Raw genomic sequence first — 18,327 nt, 5'->3', positions numbered from 1 at the left:
ACTCAGTGCTCAACTGGCTTTTGAGTTTAGAGGGGGCAAGATAGCTGCCAAGATTTAAAAATCACCCAGAGAAACCCACTATACATGATAAACTACTGCATGTATTTCCTAATTAGTTCATACTAGTTATTCATTTGGAACTTGGGGCAAGGTTCAAAAGCACAGGATACAGCAGCTATGACAAGCAGGTCAGGATCTAGTCTGTGCATGGCTTGAAAACCATTTGGAAACCACTTGCATGCTGCTTTGAGTTCCATATAAGAAAGGTGGGTTATAGTTGTAATGAATAAACACAATAATGAGATTTGAACTTTTGGCTTACTATACTACAAAAAAGGGCCATAAAATTGGTGTTCTTGAAGCAGCCAGAAAATCTTAGCTGACTTCTGCTTACAAATAACCTTCAATTAATGTTCTTAGAACTGTTTATCATCTCCCAGGAAAGCAAGAAAGCATAAAATTAAAGGTATAGGAGATTTGCTCACAACGCAAATAATAAAACACTATTGTATGACAAACAAAGAGATTGATTACCCCTTGTTGTTATGAAATATCTGGAGTATACTTTTCTATTTGATCTACATCAGTAATAAATGATTGTGGATTTCAAACTACTTTTTAAAAATCTTTTAAAATAATTATACACAAAAGAGCATTCTCCCACATACATACTTTTCATCTGGGCGCAAGACACTGCAGTAGGAAGCAGGACGATTTACAAAGAACCCAGTTTTCTTCACTACATTTTCTGCAATAACGCTCAGCCTGTCAAGGACGTTACATAGTTTGCTAGATGGGGAAAAAAGCAAAAACACTGAAGACATGTTTGTATTTACCCTTGTGTAAGAATATATATATATATATATAAAATAACTTCAATAAACACCAGCCTCTTCTGCACTCTGCATGCATTGTATCCCTAAGCAATGTTAACCAAAGTTTAAAAAGAAGATAGCAACACACTATCAATAAAAGCATAACCTGTTAACTACTTCCATTTCTCTGTGGCAAAATCATCTTTATAGAAAAGGGATGGGGAACTGGTAACTCTAATCAGCCACAGACACCATGACAGGAGTTAGTGCAACAACATCTGGGGGGCCAGAGATTTCCCATTCCTGTTACAGCATCTCCAGAAGAAGGGATCACAAACAATCAAACAACTCTGCTAGTTTTACTCATGTAAAACTACTCACAGTCCTTTTTGCACTATCTGACACAGTTGGAATTTTGAGAAAGTGCTGTGGGCAACAGTTACAAGATGGCTGCCAGTTTACAAGGTTCAATTTCGTTGTACTATGTACAATGACAATAAAGTATTCTATTCTATTCTATTCTATTCTATTCTATTCTATGGGGAGCAGGGTATAGCACAATATAGCTGTTGTATAACACTAAAGGGGGGATAAGCTGAAATACTTGCACAGACTGAACATTTGTAATAGCACAATGTTGAATTCCACCCATGAAGTGCTTTAAAGTCTAAGCAAAAAGCCTCTGAAATGCAGGGCTGGCTGGCTTGATTTCCAAACAGTACCAATTAACACAAATGACTCACAGTTCATTTACATTCCCATGATACACTACATGAACAATATAAAAATGGAACTTCATCTCCAGGCCCACAAAAGACGCACCCTGAAGAGAGTTATGACAAAGTTCCCTCTGTCCCAACTAACATCTGGAGTCATGTGCTGCTCTAGTAATAAAACACGCACCTCTTTGTATATTTGGCCATGTCCCATGGAATATATACAATTGCATGTTCAGGAGGTAGAAACTGATTGAGGTAGGTCACGGCAGCAACGAGCTCTTCACTCAATATCCTTTCATGTTTCCGTTTTTCACGTTCCTTCAAAAGGGAAAAAATAACTGATCATGGTAGTACATACGCCAAGTAATGTTAACTCTGAACAAAAAATGATACAGCAGGGTAGGATTTATTTCTGCCCCCACAAAGTGTAGGCAGCCCTTTCTGGGGATCATCACAGATGCAAGATAATGAAGAGAATCACTGTCTCAAATTGACAGAAAAATCTGTTCATATCACTCAATTAAAAAGGCAAGGTCCTGGGATCTTGTGAGGGCATGTATCAATGCAAAAAAGAAGAGTCACTATTGTTTAGCATATGTTATTATTTTTTAGAGTATGCATCTGCCTTTCATAATGAGATCCCAGGACATGCTTAAAATACAGTATTAAAAACAGTTGGAACAGATGGCAATCAAAATAACTGGGTGGTCCTAAAATATAGGTATCAAGTGTCAAAAGTCAAGGTGAATATGTGTGTATTTAGGATACAATGGAAAGTATGTAATGAAGGTGCCAGGTGTACCTCTGTGATGAGGGACTAGGTTGCATGGGGTTAGGAAGAAATTATCTCATTAATACTCTTTAAGTATTAAGCTACTCATTTTCTCCATTGACTTCAAGTGATAATGTTGCATTGAGAAATAGAAGTCCAAGTAGTATAAGAAATGTCAGCTACACTTTGGGAAAATCCTGAGTTCTGACAAATGTATGGGCCTATTAGACATGCAAAGTTATTACAACTTCCCATGTGCTCCTCACCCACTCACAGGGTGGAAACACTATTCTGTGGCAAGAAGAGTATATGAAAATAGCAATCTCACCTATTTAACCCTCATTATCCTGAGCTTTCCATCTGAAACAAGTGTAACGAGCTGGACTTTAATTCCATATTCTAACCCCAAACCCAAATGGCATTTGCAAATATATGGCTTTTGTTTTACAGAAAACAAACTGTAAAAATAACACACAACTAATGTCACATCCTAGGCAGTCCTATGCATGTCTACTCAGAAGCCCCTTGTAAGCCTGTATACCAGCCAAGTCTGGTGTATATGACCACAAACTCAAGGATTATCCTTTCCACAGCTTAGATCTTCCACCTTGGCTGTGAATCTTGGAAGACCTGCTCCCTGGCCTGCAGGCCTTGTTCCACCTGGCCTGGGAGGGCAGGGTGCCTGACTGACTCCAGCTATGAAAACCCAGCTGCTGAACAGGCTCTTTGGCTGGGGTATTGTTTAATCAAGCCTCGGCTTAGCTCAGCACAGCGTAGAACAGGCACCCTCAACCTTCAGCCCTCCAGATGTTTTGGGCTACAATTCCCATCATCCCTGAGCACTGGTCCTGTTAGCTAGGGATTGTGGGAATTGTAGGCCAAAACATCTGGAGGGCCGCAGGTTGGGGATGCCTGGCGTAGGAACACAAAGGACCAGGGAAAAACAAGTGACTGTGAGCTTCTCTCCAGAAGCCTGCCCAATTATTTAGGTCCTGGTAAGCCATAGCCTCGACCAGGACCAGGGCCTTCTCAGTACTAGCCCCGACCTGGTGGAACGCTCTCTCTCAGGAGACTACGGCCCAGCGGGAGTTGTCATCTTTTCGTAGGGCCTGCAAGACAGAGCTGTTCCGCTTGGCCTTTGGACTGACTCAGTCTGACCCGTGTTACCCTCCCCTAAGGTTTTATCCTACTGATATTTAAATGAGGTTCCACTTGTAGATTCCCATTTTAAAATTGAATTTTAACATTGTATTTAATCTGTATTTTAATTGAATTGTTTCTTTTATGCTTGTTTTGATATTTTTGTTGTTAGCCGCCCTGAGCCCGGTCTTGACTGGGAAGGGCGGGGTATAAATATTATTATTATTATTATTATTATTATAGCTTGGCTTACTGTGCCACGTGAACTAGGCCAATGGAAGTAAATGTCAGTATCCAGAATGACTAATATGTAGGTTTATACTTTCTTTTAGTTCCCTTCTGAAATGATCTAATATCATAAAAATACAAAGTGTCTATAAAGGCAATGCTTTCGATGTCTATAATGCCAATGATTTCGAGATAAAACAAGCTGAAGAAAGACTAGAACTGGTATGGAGACTAGCTCCTTTCCAGATTCAGAGTCACCAGCCTGAGTCTGTAGAAAGCAAAGGAAAATAATAAATAATTTTGTCAGGTGGAATTTCAGAAGCATAGTCATGATATTTTTTTCAGACAGATTTTTTTCAAATCCTATTAAGGAAAGTCCTCTAGATAATTGGGACCAAGGAGAAAGCCTGACTGTCCCATCCAAACTAAAAGGCAAATGAAGTGTTTTGTAGAGGTGGCAGAAGCAGAACAGCAGTCCTCTTCTCAGACCTTTTAACCTGGTGTTGAGGGCAGAAATGGCACATCCTATTAGACAACCATAACGTTTTGGGAAGCTGTCTTCTCTTACCTTCTATGTCCCTCAGTGGGTGAATAAAAGGCCTCTGTAACCACCCAAGGTTGAAACTAGTAGTCCTATTGCAACGTAAATTTATTTTAAGACCAAGAGCTATACAGTGGAACCTCGGTTTACGAACGCAATCCGTTCCACGGAGGCATTCGCTCCCCGAAGGCACGCTTTTGCGTGTGCGCGAAGTGCCGATAGAGCGCTTCTGTGCAGAAGTAATCTGTGCATCCGGCGCTGCAGAACCCAGATGTAAACACTTCCGGGTCCATGGCGTTCATAAACGGAGGTGTTCATAAACAGAGGTAGTTGTAAACTGAGGTTCCACTGTACTGCAAATTTCCATTAAATAATTCCTGGCGACACACAGAAGGAAATTCTTACCTATTGCAATACTCTGTGATTGGGATTGGCTAAGTGGTGCAGAGAGTTGTTTGGCCAGAGAACAGGAGACTGAAATAAGTATCTCCAGGAACTGCTCTACATTCAAATGAAAGTATAAAATGTCTGTGGGGCAGGAAAAAGTTTATTGTTTTGAGACTGGGGATATTTATAAATTGTTTCAGATTCTTCTTGGCGGCTCTGTGCCCAGTAGCCCTAGTGCAACAGCCTCCACTGCATTCCCAGATGCTTTCCACTCTCACAGTCATTGTATTCAACCCATGGTTAAAACATTTCTCCATACAAATGTTAGAGGAAGCATGTTTTATGAAACAATTCAGTAAATTAAATTTATCCATACTTGAACTTGTAAAAGAAACAAAGGAAATGCAAAATTTATATTTGAATATACAACTATTGTGTAGTTATTCAAACTTGCAGTGCTTCTGATATAAAAATATACTGAAGTACTAACTTAGTGTGATTTTCAAGAGGTTGGTCTTTATCATAAATCCTCTTCACCGTCCAAGACTAGATAATATCCATAATTAGTAACACTTTCAAATAGGTTTTTAAATTTCTTTTTTGTGCTTACTTCACCATTGTTGCACATTTCAGGAAATGCCAGAGTTTCAATTGTAGAAATCTAACGACTAAAACGTAAACACACACACACACCCCAATTCAAAATGGCCTTTAAGAAGCCAAGCACGAGGCTGTTGTAAACAACATTAGACATAAGAGGGAACAAAATCATTGTCGCTCTTGTATTTTTAGATTGAGTTTAGAACTATACTGTGTATCCTGGCTCACATGACTCTGCCATGTGAATCAATTCACAGGGCTTCTGTAGTGTGGCTGAAAATGTGTCTCCCTGTGGGTGCTCAATGCTAGATTGTTAAAATTAATGCTCTCTTACCACTTGTGCGTAGGGGGAAGGGGAAATATCCTGTTCATGTGAGGAAGCATTGAATCAATTGCTAATCAACGAGAGAGGCTTTCTAATTCAAGTATTTGGAAGTTCTCTTCAGATCAATGAGGTTTTTTTTAAAAAAAATGCATTTGCTTGTTTAACGTGATGTGGAAAGGAGAAATAATTAGGGATATACTTTTTCATCATTTTCATGTAATCATGAGTTCCACTGTAGACATTTTACCAAGTATTGTATTCAAAAATGCAGAGCAAGCTCTGAATTATGCACCTAAAACATATGTTACAAAATGCTGTCAGTGTAAACCTTTCTTCTTCTTTTGTACCTTTAAAAAAACATTCCCAGTATTATTTGCAGAATGTTTTCTAAGGAGATATATTTGCCTCATCATCCCAAGTTGTTTGCAAATGATGTCCTTTTTCTGACAGAAGGCTTTTTGATCTAGCAGCATCTTCTGTCAGTGGCACAGGGATCAAGGAGATTTTTGGAAAAAAATTGTCCCTCTCATCCTGATAACAAATGCATGCATAGGGCAGTCAACTTTCTGCCCCTAATAAGCCCATGCAAGACACTAAGGCATACAAAGCCTATATAGTCAACTCAGTTTGCACTTAATGGGCAAAGGCTGGTCTATGTTTACCATTTGGGATACTCTTCTTCTGCATTGATTATTATTGTTGAGACTTGTCTCAAGTAGGGCCAGGGCTTTTTCAGTACTGGCCCTGACTTGGTGGAACGCTCTCACACAGGAGACCAGGGCCCTGCGGGATTTGACATCTTTCCGCAGGGCCTGCAAGACGGAGCTGTTCCGCCTGGCCTTTGGGCTGGACTCAGTCTGACCCCTATGTTTTCCTCCCTTATGGTTTTGATTTGGGTTACTTTAAAATGAGGCTGCATTTTAAATTTTTTAATTGAAATTGTATTTTAATCCGGGTCTTATTATAATTTTACTGGTGTCAGCCGCCATGAGCCCGGTTTGACTGGAGAGGGCGGGGTATAAATAAAAATTTATTATTATTATTATTATTATTATTATTATTATTATTTATTGTTGTTGTTTTGACCATCATGGTCATTTTAACCCAAGGGGGTAAATAACAATAATATACACTGATACAATACTGAAGAACAGCATCTGGCTTAATCAAGCCATGGTATTATTCAGCAGGCCTTTCGCTCAAAGCTTTTTAATAGGGCTGCACCAATCAGTCCATTATAAATAGCACACACTATTTATCACATCTTTTCTATGACTAGTAGGTCATAATACAAGAACTGCAGAGGCAAAAACTAATATATGAAAGTTCAGGTACTGGAATAATTATAATAATTTAAATGATGTGCAATTTAAAATATGCATAACAAAATATGAGTCAAGTTACCCTTTTCCAAGGATAGACTTGAAATATAGAAAAGTTTACTGCTCTTGTTCTTTGTATACAACAGACATAAAGATTTGCCACAATTCAGGATGTACTAGGTAGGGCTGGATGTCTGGATAGCTTTTCTTAAAATACAGCAAATGCTTGACATATTTAACATACTAAGGCTGAATGACCAGCACCAGAAGGAAAGTATAAATGAGACAAGGGAATTGTCTAAACAGAAAAGTGGATTTTTATTCCTTAGGTGTCATTTGCTTTCAAGAATATCAAGTACTAAATAAAGTATCTGCTTTCCAAAAGACTTAAGATCTATTTTATAATGCTGAGTTAGCATACCCACATGCAAGCACCTAGTCTTATAAAGAGAATTTGTATTAATATTTTGATGAAAGCTTGAAAACTTCTTCCATCTGTTGCTTTCCTATTTTCCAGCTGTTTTCATCATTATAATGTATCTTTTGGTCTCATCTGCCACTTTCCCCCATCTCTTCCAGTTTCTAAAGAGCTATGACAAGAAGCACCTGGCTTGGGTCCACGTTCTCCTCTACAAGCTGGGCACAGCAATTTAAAGAATCACATATGAATCATCAACTCTTGTCCCTACTGTCTATTGCTTCCACCCTAATGCTCTGAGCATGCTATGTGCGTGTAATCTGCCCGTGACTGCACTGCCTAGAAAATGTGTCTATCTAGGCAGCCAATCAACGATACGCTAAGTAACGATGCACAGATGCTATGCACTCAGTGATTCTATTGACCATCCCATGAGGGATTTTGGAGTGTGGTAGAAACATTGCTGCCAGTGGCTGACACTGATCAGAGAGTCGCCTTACATCTTTTCCAGTTTTATCCTCTCAAGATGAAAAGTTCCTGCCGATAACCAGCTTAGTCATTCTTTATGGCACCCCTCCTCCTTCAGATGCAGGGAAGGAAAGCTAGCACAACTCTGGTTTGGATTTTTTCAACTTCTTCTTGAAATGCTATAGAGTTTCAAACTTCTGTAAAGGTATCCTGAAATATTTTTACCTAGAATGTTACAGAAGTTCCTAAGTTACAAGTAGGTAGCCGTGTTGGTCTGACGTAGTTGAAACAAAATAAAAAAATTCCTTCCAGTAGCACCTTAGAAGCCAACTAAGTTTGTCATTGGTATGAGCTTACGTGTGCATGCATGCACACTTCTTCAGATACACAGACGTTCCTAAGATTTAGCTCCTTCTAGAGCAACACAGTCTTGGCAACTAGAGAAACATTTTACTAGTTGCCCTTTTTCCTACATCAGTCTTTTACAACTATGTTTGAACTCAAGCACTAAAAACTTGGTTGTTAAAAATTGCTCACCTCTATACACATTAAATTTCCCTTTGGCTATGCCCTGTTGTGTTTAGGAGCCTCATGTAGAGCCTCACATATATCTGTTTAACTTAGCTTTACAATATATTGAAATAATGGTACTAATATTATTTTTCTCCCAGGAGAATCTACTAATAGAAGCTGACAGAGATGGAGAAAGAGGGATGTTGAAAGACTCTTATGGGACTTGCATATTCTGTTAGGCAAATGCATTTTGGAGTGTTGAATTGGCTGTTGACAGCTGTTCTGAAAGAGCCCTGGAACAATGCAAGTGAAAACAAATTAGCTATTTTGGTAGCCTGGTTTATTTTATTCCCAAGACACAGCTCCTTCAGTCCAATTTATGCTCTACACAGATCAAAAGGATATTTTGTAAATTAAGACATCTGAAAGCAGTCCTGTTTAGGGAAGTTTTTAATGTTTGATGTTTCATCATGTTTTTAGTATTCTGTTGGGAGCCCCCCAGAGTGGCTGGGGAAACCCAGTCAGATGAGCGGGATATAAATAATAAATAAATAAATAAATAAATTCTTATTGTTATTATTATTAAGGTGGGAAAGAAAATGCAAAATGTATTATATGCTTTAGGTGGCGCTGTGGGTTAATCCACAGAGTCTAGGGCTTGCTGATCAGAAGGTCGGCGGTTCGAACCCCTGCAACGGGGTGAGCTCCCGTTGCTCGGTCCCAGCTCCTGCCCACCTAGCAGTTCAAAAGCACATCAAAGTGCAAGTAGATAAATAGGGACCGCTCCGGCGGGAAGGTAAACGGCGTTTCCCTGTGCTGCTCTGGTTCGCCAGAAGCAGCTTTGTCATGCTGGCCACATGACCCGGAAGCTGTCTGCGGACAAACGCCGGCTCCCTCGGCCTATAGAGCGAGATGAGCGCCGCAACCCCAGAGTCGGACACGACTGGACCTGATGGTCAGGGGCCCCTTTACCTTTACCTTACTGTTGGGAAGAGCAAAAAAAGAGAATATTTCTACTGTACTCTCTAATGAAGTAGTTTTAGACAGATTTTGCCTAAAAGAGCTGTCAGAGTTGTGCTGGTTTGAGAATGAGCCCTCACTTTCCAATATGACTTTTGCATTATTTTTACTGTCTTTATTTGGATACCACAATTATGCTAGCCACTGAGTTCTAGCAGAAGTGCTTACAACTACAAATATAAAACACTGCCACACAATGCCTAAAAATACTACACACATCATGAATGGGGGTGGATTAGGACTCCAATTTTACTTTTAAGACTTGGATTGAAAGTTGGATTGGTCTTCAAGGGAAGAGTGCAGTGAACCATGCAAGCTTCCTCAGAGCACAATTCTCCCTCACATCAGCACTCACTGAGTTATGTCTATGCATCATTTGTTGAAGGCTGTCAAACACTGCAGATGGTCTGTAGATAGTGTACATGTGGCACTTGCAGACATTTAGAGTTTTGGAAGAGGAGAGGAGGCTGGTTTCACAAGGATGGGGGATTTGTACCATCTGTTTGCAAACAGGATAAAGATATCCAAGAACTGTGCTACATAAATGCTAGGACACAGGTGGCACAGTGGTCTAAACCACGGAGCCTCTTGGGCTTGCCAATCAGAAGGTCGGTGGTTCGAATCCGCACGACGGGGTGAGCTCCCATTGCTCTGTCCCAGCTTCTGCCAACCTAGCAGTTTGAAAGCATACCAATGCAAGTAAATAAATAGGTACCACTGCAGTGGGAAAGTAAATGGTGTTTCCGTGCACTCTAGCACTCGTCACGGTCCTCTGTGCGCCATTAGCGGTTTAGTCATGCTGGCCACATGACCCAGAAAGCTGTCTGTGGACAAACGCCAGCTCTCTTGGCCTGAAGCGAGAAGAGTGTTGCACTCCATAGTCGCCTTTGACTGGACTTAACCGTCCAGGGGTCCTTTACTTTTTTACCTTTCATAAATGCTCCAAGCACTTTTCTTTTTTTTTTTTAAATGATATTTTATTGATTTTTGCATAGTAAAACACACACACACACTCAAAATACAGAAACAAACATAACATATTTTCCACCTACTTCTGTCCACCCTCCAAGAGCCCTCTCCTCCCACAAGAGGATCCCCTGGAAAACGGGCATTCGCAGTGGTTCATTTTATGATTGGATTTCTCCCCACTCCTCCCTCCCACCCCAGGAAACCCCCCCCTGCCACAAAGAGGCTCCAGGTTTGCAGGAGGGACGCAAGTGGGTATCCATCCAACCATCTATTCAATCTTAATACACACTCAAAAAAAAAAAAAACCAAAAGAAAAAAGAAAGAAAAAAAAGAAGAAGAAAAAATAAGAAAAAGAAAAAGATAAAAGAAAAATATTATTAACTAATCATTTTTCCATAAACATTGTTTTTATGTGGGCTTCCCCGATCTCCCCTCTATCTGATTTTCATTTTTGAATCATATTTTACAGTTTTCTTATCATAGTCCTCATTCTATTTTTAATCTTTCCAATCTTATATTACTATACTATCCATATTCTTTAATAATTTCTCTTTTATTCCCAATTCTCACCTCCTCCCTCTCCCGTCCCCCAGAACCCCTCCTGCCACGAAGAGTCCCAGAGGACGGAAAGAGGCAAGGAAGTGATTCTTTTTCCAATTGGATCCCTCCCCCCTCCCCGTCCCCCCCACCCCAGAAGCCCCCTCTGCCACCAGGAGCCCCCAGCCCGGGGACGACCGACAAGTGGGGGAAAGCACCCAACCGTTACAAATCATCTTGCCTAAACCATCTTTCTGATGCTACCAATTACTATTACATCCTAATTCTAACAAACATACAATTTTGTTCCCTCCCTTGCCACAATTTTCTTCCAAGGGCATCCTTATATTTTAAATCCTTTTTACCTTCCCAATCTTTAATTTATCGATTATTCTCAATTTTCCCTCCTCCTCCCCCGATCACGGCTATTCCCTTCCATTCCAACAAGTTCCAAAGTCAGCAATCCAGTTTTCAATCCCTTTTTATCCATCCTAGTAAATAATATATATTCCATCCTCCTTCATCCCTCCCCTTTCTTAACATATTTTACAACCCAAATGTCTCTGGCCTCCCCCCAATGTTCCCATCTTGTTTGCACATTGTTTTCCTTGTGCGTTTTCTTCTCCTCAAACAGCTCTTGTTCCACCCCTTCAAAAGGGGGGGGTATTCCAAATCCCAATTTGATCTTTCTCCTCTTGCATATCTGCACCATCCTCGTCTTCTTTGATTGAATTATGGTTCGATTCATGTGTCCTATCCTCCTCTTTTACTGTTGATTCACTTATATCCTGTTTCTGTACATCCTGATTTATTATTTCCATTTGCTGTTGAGTCTTATCCATGCTGATTTTTATTTCCCACAAGAGTCTCATGACTTTTCTCTGGAAACCAGGTGCATAGTCCATTGTTGACATTTTCACCAACTCTTCAAGGACAGAGCAGAACTTGAATAACAGGAAGTGGTCACCAATTGTGACTGTACCGATTTCTGCCAACTGGATGCATTAAGTCCATTCCTCTAAAAGTCCATTCCACTATTTCTTTTATGTCCTCCCCGTCCGCTTGCTGTTATGTCCGGGTTGCCGCTTTCGGAATGGAGGGGGAGGGGCTTGTCTCTTTAGATTCCACTGTTTGCAGGGGTTTTCCAGCCTTAATACAGTTCTCCCCCTTTGCCCTGCCTCTGGGGGAGAATTTTTTTTTTTTAATCCTTGGAATTGCTTAGGCAGCAAGCTTCCTTTCCCTGCTTCCGGTCTAGCGCCAGCGCCGTCCGGTGGGGTTTGCTTCGAGCTCCGAGGCAGCCCGTCTTTGCGAGGGGGGGGGAAGCAGCGGGAGCGACGCTGCACCCCATAGAACCCAGTGTCGAGCGTCACTGGGGCAAATGCTCAGCGGAGCCCCAATTCCGACTCCCTAGCTCGCCGGTATGCCCTAATAAGAGCGCCGCTGCAGGAAAGGTTGTAGTCGTGGGGGCCATCTTGAGCATGATCGTTGCCCTCGCGGAGAGAAGCTCCGAACCGGAGGTGGAGAGCGCTGGATACTTTTTAAAGAAGGACTGAAAAGATTGGGAACTGTGAGTAAAAGGACCTAAAAATTTTTTAATTGACTTTTAATTTGGAACGGGGGTGAGACTTAAAAACGGAAGCCGATCTTCCCCCGCTGATGTAAAGAAGAAGCAGTAAAAGGAGAATTACCCGCTGCTCCAAGCACTTTTCATACCTAAGGGCATAGCTGAAACCTACAAAGGGCACAAAAGTCTTTATTTCATGTGACAGTTCAACAGCTTATCCCACTGCATTTTAAGCACTTCAGTGGGAAGAACTGGCTCACTGATAAGTTATAAGGAAAAGGAACTTACTGACACCTCAAAAGTGGTCTAAAGCCTACTCGCCCCCTATAAATGGGCTTCATGGGGACTAGAAGAAGGAATAGGGAGAGAATCAGCATTCTTTCTAAACCAACAGAAGGCAGTGGAATCTTCAGTGAATGTAGCTTGGATCCAAATGCCTTTCCTCGAGAATGTTCAAGCAATTAGAATACATAAAGCAATATTCTTCACAGTATAATAATAAAAGCAGTAAGATATAATTATCTGCAAATTAAAATCGAAGGTGGAAGCTGCGTTCCCAGATATATTTTTCATGAAGCCTGTTAACTTCAAAAGCTTGTGTATCAATGTATGCACTAACTTATCACTAAACCTACTTTGCGTCTTAAGTGTTAAACACTGCTCTTCTAAGAGGCAACATCTTGATTTCAATAGTCTCTCTCTGAGAAATGAACACAAGGAAATGAATATATGAAAAGTTCATTAGCTTAATGAATGTCGCAAATAAATGAAGATAAAACCATGCCTTACCTTTACAAGATTCAAAATTATGATAGGGGAGCCAAACCTCTGGAGCATCTGATCAAAATGAAGAGCAGCTGCACGTGCATAGGGGTCAGCCTGATCCACTAGAAAAAGGAACTACTATTATTAGGTGGATTGTGAATAAAGTAGTTTGTTATTAGGAATTGCACCACTAAACGTGCCAAGTTTTAGCAGTCTCCAAAAATATTCAGGCTGGCATAGGAGAGGGAGCATTTGACTACTGTGTCAAGCACACATTATGAAGTTTTAGCAAGCTTAATAAACTTGTAAATAAATTACAACGTAGGGAGAAAGACATTTTGATTGATTTCAGACTGATGAAATTCTTTGCCTGCTAGCCTTTTGCTAAATATATATTCATTCCTGACCTGTGACTGTTAAGGGACAGTAAAAAAAGAAAAAGAAAAAAAGAAAATGGAACTCCCATTTAAAATGATAAAATGAAAATGAAAACTAGCAAGACTTATGGAAGCACAAGGTAAGGAAATGTTGGGCAAATAATTCCAAAGGTAGGGGACAATTGTGATTCTACAATCCTTGTAATTTTATTGCCAGGCTGCAAACTGGGGGCAGGTGTGTGTAGGGGGAACAGGAGAAAACCCTATGCAAAACCGCCTTAAGTTGAAAAATCAGACCTAGTTTAGGGACTGAATAGTGGAGCCCAAACAGGTCCAAGGAATAGACCTTGGAATAGATGTCTGATCAAGCTAGACATTAAAAGAGATACCTAGTTGACACCCTGCTATGCCCTGTTACTTGCTTTTCACCTACAATTTCTATGCATGTGCACCAAAAAAAAAAAAAAACCCTTCTCTTGTCTGTGACTTGGAAGGACAACATTTACATTCCCTGCGTCCAATGGAACAGATTAATGAGAGCTAGTGATTTGACAGTAGGCATCTGTACAAGTTCTAAGATAACATATTGTATACACACATGTGATTGGTGGCTTAGGCATCATTGTTGAAATGTCCTGAGACCAATAGAGAGGGACAGAACCCCGCACTTGGACATAAGATGAATAGCTTCCAGCAGAAAATGACATCACTGAAGCATCATAGAGTATTTGTTCAGTTTCTACTTCATTAGCTACATCTCCCTGTACCAAAAAAAAGCCATGACATCACATTTTCAGCTGCATCCTCATAAGTCACATTTATACCACCCATTCATCAGACTTATTTTAGTTAAAGGAGTGCTGAACAAATGCACTTGTTCTTAATCCAACTTTAAGGTTTTTAACTCCAGACCTAAACAAATTTGTTTGGAAGAATGCCCTATTAATTTTAGTATTGCTTTCTTCTACAAAAACATTTTCAGGTTGAACAGCCTAAATCCATAGCTGCGTCAAACCAGAGACCCATGAGTGTACTAGGAGGCTGCCTGGTGTAAGCCTAAGGAATTTAATTACTGAAATATGCTTAATCTTGTCCCAGATGTTTTGTTCCCTTACCTATATATAGGTAAGCAGTGTCTCTAGGCAACAAAAAGAACTAAGGTCAGACAATTCTGAATAATCCCCTAGACCTTGATGTTCACATGGAATCCAATCATCATCTGAAACGTCCACTTGAGAATAAGGATCCTGGGTATACACTGGCTTGTAAGTCTATTTCAGGAATGGGAAACAATTTTCATCTGAGGGTCATGTTCCCTTAGGGCTACTTGCCAATGGCAGTTGCACCGATAGGCAAAAGTAGGCATGTTCCTATGCGAACATGCACAATGTGATTAGAAAATTGTAGCATGCCTGTAATTGCACAACAAAGTCTAGAAAATATATATGGTAAATTAGACCACTGAATTCAAGGACACTCACTAATGCCCAAGGGTTTCCAGTATTTTACATTAAAAAAAATTAAGCACATTAAATACACCACATGAATTTTTAACTATAAATGTCATCCTCAAAAATACCAAGATTTACAAGTTTTAGATTTGCTTGGATCATTGCCCAAATGAGGCAAAATACACATGCTACAAAGCCAAAGGATTTAAATCTTATTCTCTATATAGCAATAACATGTCTTCATGAAACCCACACAGTGAAAAAAAACAGATAATGATCTTTTTTACCTCACAGTTTGCTCCTCTCTTTAGAAACCGTGTCCCAGCAAATTTACTTGATCTTCTAGCTATCAGGGTGACGTACACTGGACGACCATAAATGAGCAGCTCTTGGAAGCCAGGTTAAGGATTACAGATGTTTATATTATTTATTTAGCTTATTTCTCTTGAATTTTCCCTTAGTCCTGGCATATACATAAATACACCTACTCTCAGTGCCTTTTTGTAACTTGTTTTGAAGCAGATGAAGAGTACCTTCTATTATTTTAATATATCGTCATCAGCAGGGCTTCCATTTTGAACAACAATATTGAAAACAAAAGCAAAAGAAATGGATATTAACTATTTTGGATTACTTTATTTGGACAAAGAGTTATTTCAAGCAGATATGAGAACTCTCAAACATTAAGCAGCCCTGACTGTGGTACTAGAATATCAGCTTACCACTTTTGCCACAGACTTGTAGTCCCATGCATCTTCTCAAACAAGAAATGAGGGTTTTTGCAATAAAATTGAAAGATAAAAAAGCAAATCCCCTTTCAATGCTCTTTCATAAATGTCCTTAATGAACGTACACGGTAGCCGTGGCTACTTCAGAAAGACTATTTATGCTAAGGCTAGATGACCTTCTAAAACCAATGCTGAATGAAAACATATTATTTCCAGAATGTTTTATATATATTGAACTAAAAAAGAATCTAAGAACCAAATACTAAACATATAGTTATGCAAAAATTCCATTTGTGATATAACGTTGAGCATCAAGCTTCAGAACTACAAATAAAATCCTTGATAATCGTGTGGGTGTACGAGGGAGCTTTGGAAGATACATGCCCTGTGCTCACATGCAATGTGATTTATGTTTAGAAATATATGCAATTTTCAATCTTACACATATGGAGCTACAAGTGAAGGCTACTACAAATTGAAATAATATTTTACACAGGATATTTATAGTTGCAATTCAAAAATAACAAATAAAGAGTCATTTGCTTCAGTGTACATTCTATTTGATCCCTCTGTTGCACATTTTGGAGCTGTTTTCAACTAATGTTTTTTATAGTAATTCTACTCTTTTGTGTTTCCAGCTATCTGCCCCTAAATTAGTCTGTTCAATTATCCTATTGAGACCTGACTTCACAGTGGAGCTAGTTAAATACATGGTCACTGTGATAGGTAAATTAAGCTATTATCAAGCCCTTATTTCTTCACTGGCAATACTAGCCCAGGCACGATTTCTCGTAACATGCATGCTTGGAATAAGAATTTTCCTTCATTGTGTTTCATTATCTATGCAGCAGATGAAAACTGAAAACTCATGTCCCCTTTTCACAGCAATTAGATCCAAGAGAGATCCTTTAAAAAGGAACTAGGCAATTAATTTGTGAATGGGTTTAATCAGCATGTCCGAAGACACTGAAAAACAACTATATTGTACGTTACCATAATTCATTTCTCTTTCTATAATTTCAATTTGCTGTTACTGTAGTAAACATAAATCACCAACAGTAGGAGGATACTTGACTGGCCACAAAATCCATGAATAATATACAACAACCAGTCTCGATGAACCGTGGTTTTGACTATGTCAAGCAGTTTACCATTCCACACATATTTCCTATAAGGTTCACTGCAAATTCCAAAAACACCTGAAAAATAATTGCAACCAAAAAAGTAAGTATGTGTGCTCAATGTGGATTTTAATCAGGCTGATTGTTCCCAACTCAAATCAATTACATACGTATTTAGGCAATAATCTATCTTTTTCTATCTTAAACAGTGAACAAAGATCTTTTTCATAATCACTGATTTTGAATGCTCTCACCCCTGAGATTCTGCACTGTTATCGCGGACAGGAGGAAACAGAAACAATGCCAATAGTCTCTGGCTGACCATTGTTGGAAACTGGATGCTTGACTACACAAATCTTTGGACCGGTGTAGCAGGGCTCTACTGTACTTTAGTCATATACTACAACTACAGTCTATGTCTTGTAAAGGTGAAACGGGAGCAGGAGCTCAAGCCACTCTCAGGAAACTCCGTTCCCCAATACTATTATTCAAATTAAAATCAAATCAAAATACTTTATTCGAGCGATAGTCAGAAAGAAAAACATTTCTCAAAACAAATATAAAAATATAAAACTGAAGGCATTGGAGGGATACATAAATGAAGTATGACCGCGCTACTGAACCTCCTACAGATAACCCACATCAAGGCATTCAATTATACGTTTTCGACACTTGAGCACCAGGAAGAGGAATTTAGCCACCGAGAAGGATATTTTCCCAGTGGGCTTGTTTAGCAAATACGCTGCCTGCCGTTCTCTTAGTCGGGAACTAAACTGAGATAAATATGGGGTTATAAGATATTGCCTTAAATCATTATAAAAGGGACTATTATTAATTTTATTATTTATTCAATTTATATTGAATAAATTATTATTAATTTTATTATTTATTCAATTTATATATCTTACTTTATCCAAAGATCCCAGGGCGATGTAATAAGAGGCAAACAGGAAATCCAGATTTCCTTCAAACATTATAGAATGAGAGTTGTTATATATGCTCCCCCCCACCCCGGAATGGTAGGAGTTTTATAAACTGCCCACATGAGCGATACTTCATCTAATTATTATTAATGATTCTTAAGATTCCAGGATAGCCGACATTGAGTGCTTCTCATGCTCACTCCATTCACGATGAGATGGGAGCTATGACAAAAAACCAACACCCTATTCATGCACTCTCAAACTTTAACTGTGGAGGGGTTGTCGGGCAATACCTGCTGGCGCTACCCCCCCACCCCCACCCCAACATTCTCATACTGACGGGAAACGTGAAGGGAAATTGAACTCGGATTTGACCAAACATGCTTGCAATCCTCTTTGCAAAATGGTACCTAGAGAAGAATTGTAACCATTTTTGGCCATATGCACTGATAATCCCCCTTTAACCCGTCCCACTCAACATGCAAAGGTTGCAGGTGGAGGCCTGTACAGGCAGCCCCTCCACAGATACAAATTAAGAATGTCTAAACAGGACCCAAATTCTCCACTTTTTTCCTTCAGTAACTTATCCCTCTCTTTTCCTATAACTTAAATTTAACAAACAAA

General features: G+C 39.6%; 1 protein-coding gene across 1 annotated transcript in view; it reads right to left on the bottom strand.

The window, feature by feature from the left end:
- FIG4 (FIG4 phosphoinositide 5-phosphatase) overlaps positions 1-18,327 on the bottom strand; it is a 65,533-nt gene that overhangs the window by 31,658 nt on the left and 15,548 nt on the right. The window contains exons 7-12 of the mRNA XM_035109255.2: positions 16,730-16,858; positions 15,219-15,319; positions 14,079-14,241; positions 13,128-13,225; positions 1,719-1,852; positions 673-789 (exon numbers count right to left, since the gene is read on the bottom strand). Coding sequence (XP_034965146.1) covers positions 673-789; positions 1,719-1,852; positions 13,128-13,225; positions 14,079-14,241; positions 15,219-15,319; positions 16,730-16,858 — 742 coding nt within the window. The remainder of the gene's footprint in view (positions 1-672; positions 790-1,718; positions 1,853-13,127; positions 13,226-14,078; positions 14,242-15,218; positions 15,320-16,729; positions 16,859-18,327) is intronic.

Source organism: Zootoca vivipara, chromosome 3, assembly GCF_963506605.1.
Source record: "Zootoca vivipara chromosome 3, rZooViv1.1, whole genome shotgun sequence".
Lineage (NCBI taxonomy): Eukaryota > Metazoa > Chordata > Lepidosauria > Squamata > Lacertidae > Zootoca > Zootoca vivipara.
The sequence above is the reverse complement of the archived record's forward strand: the minus strand, read 5'-3'. Positions and strand labels throughout refer to the sequence as shown.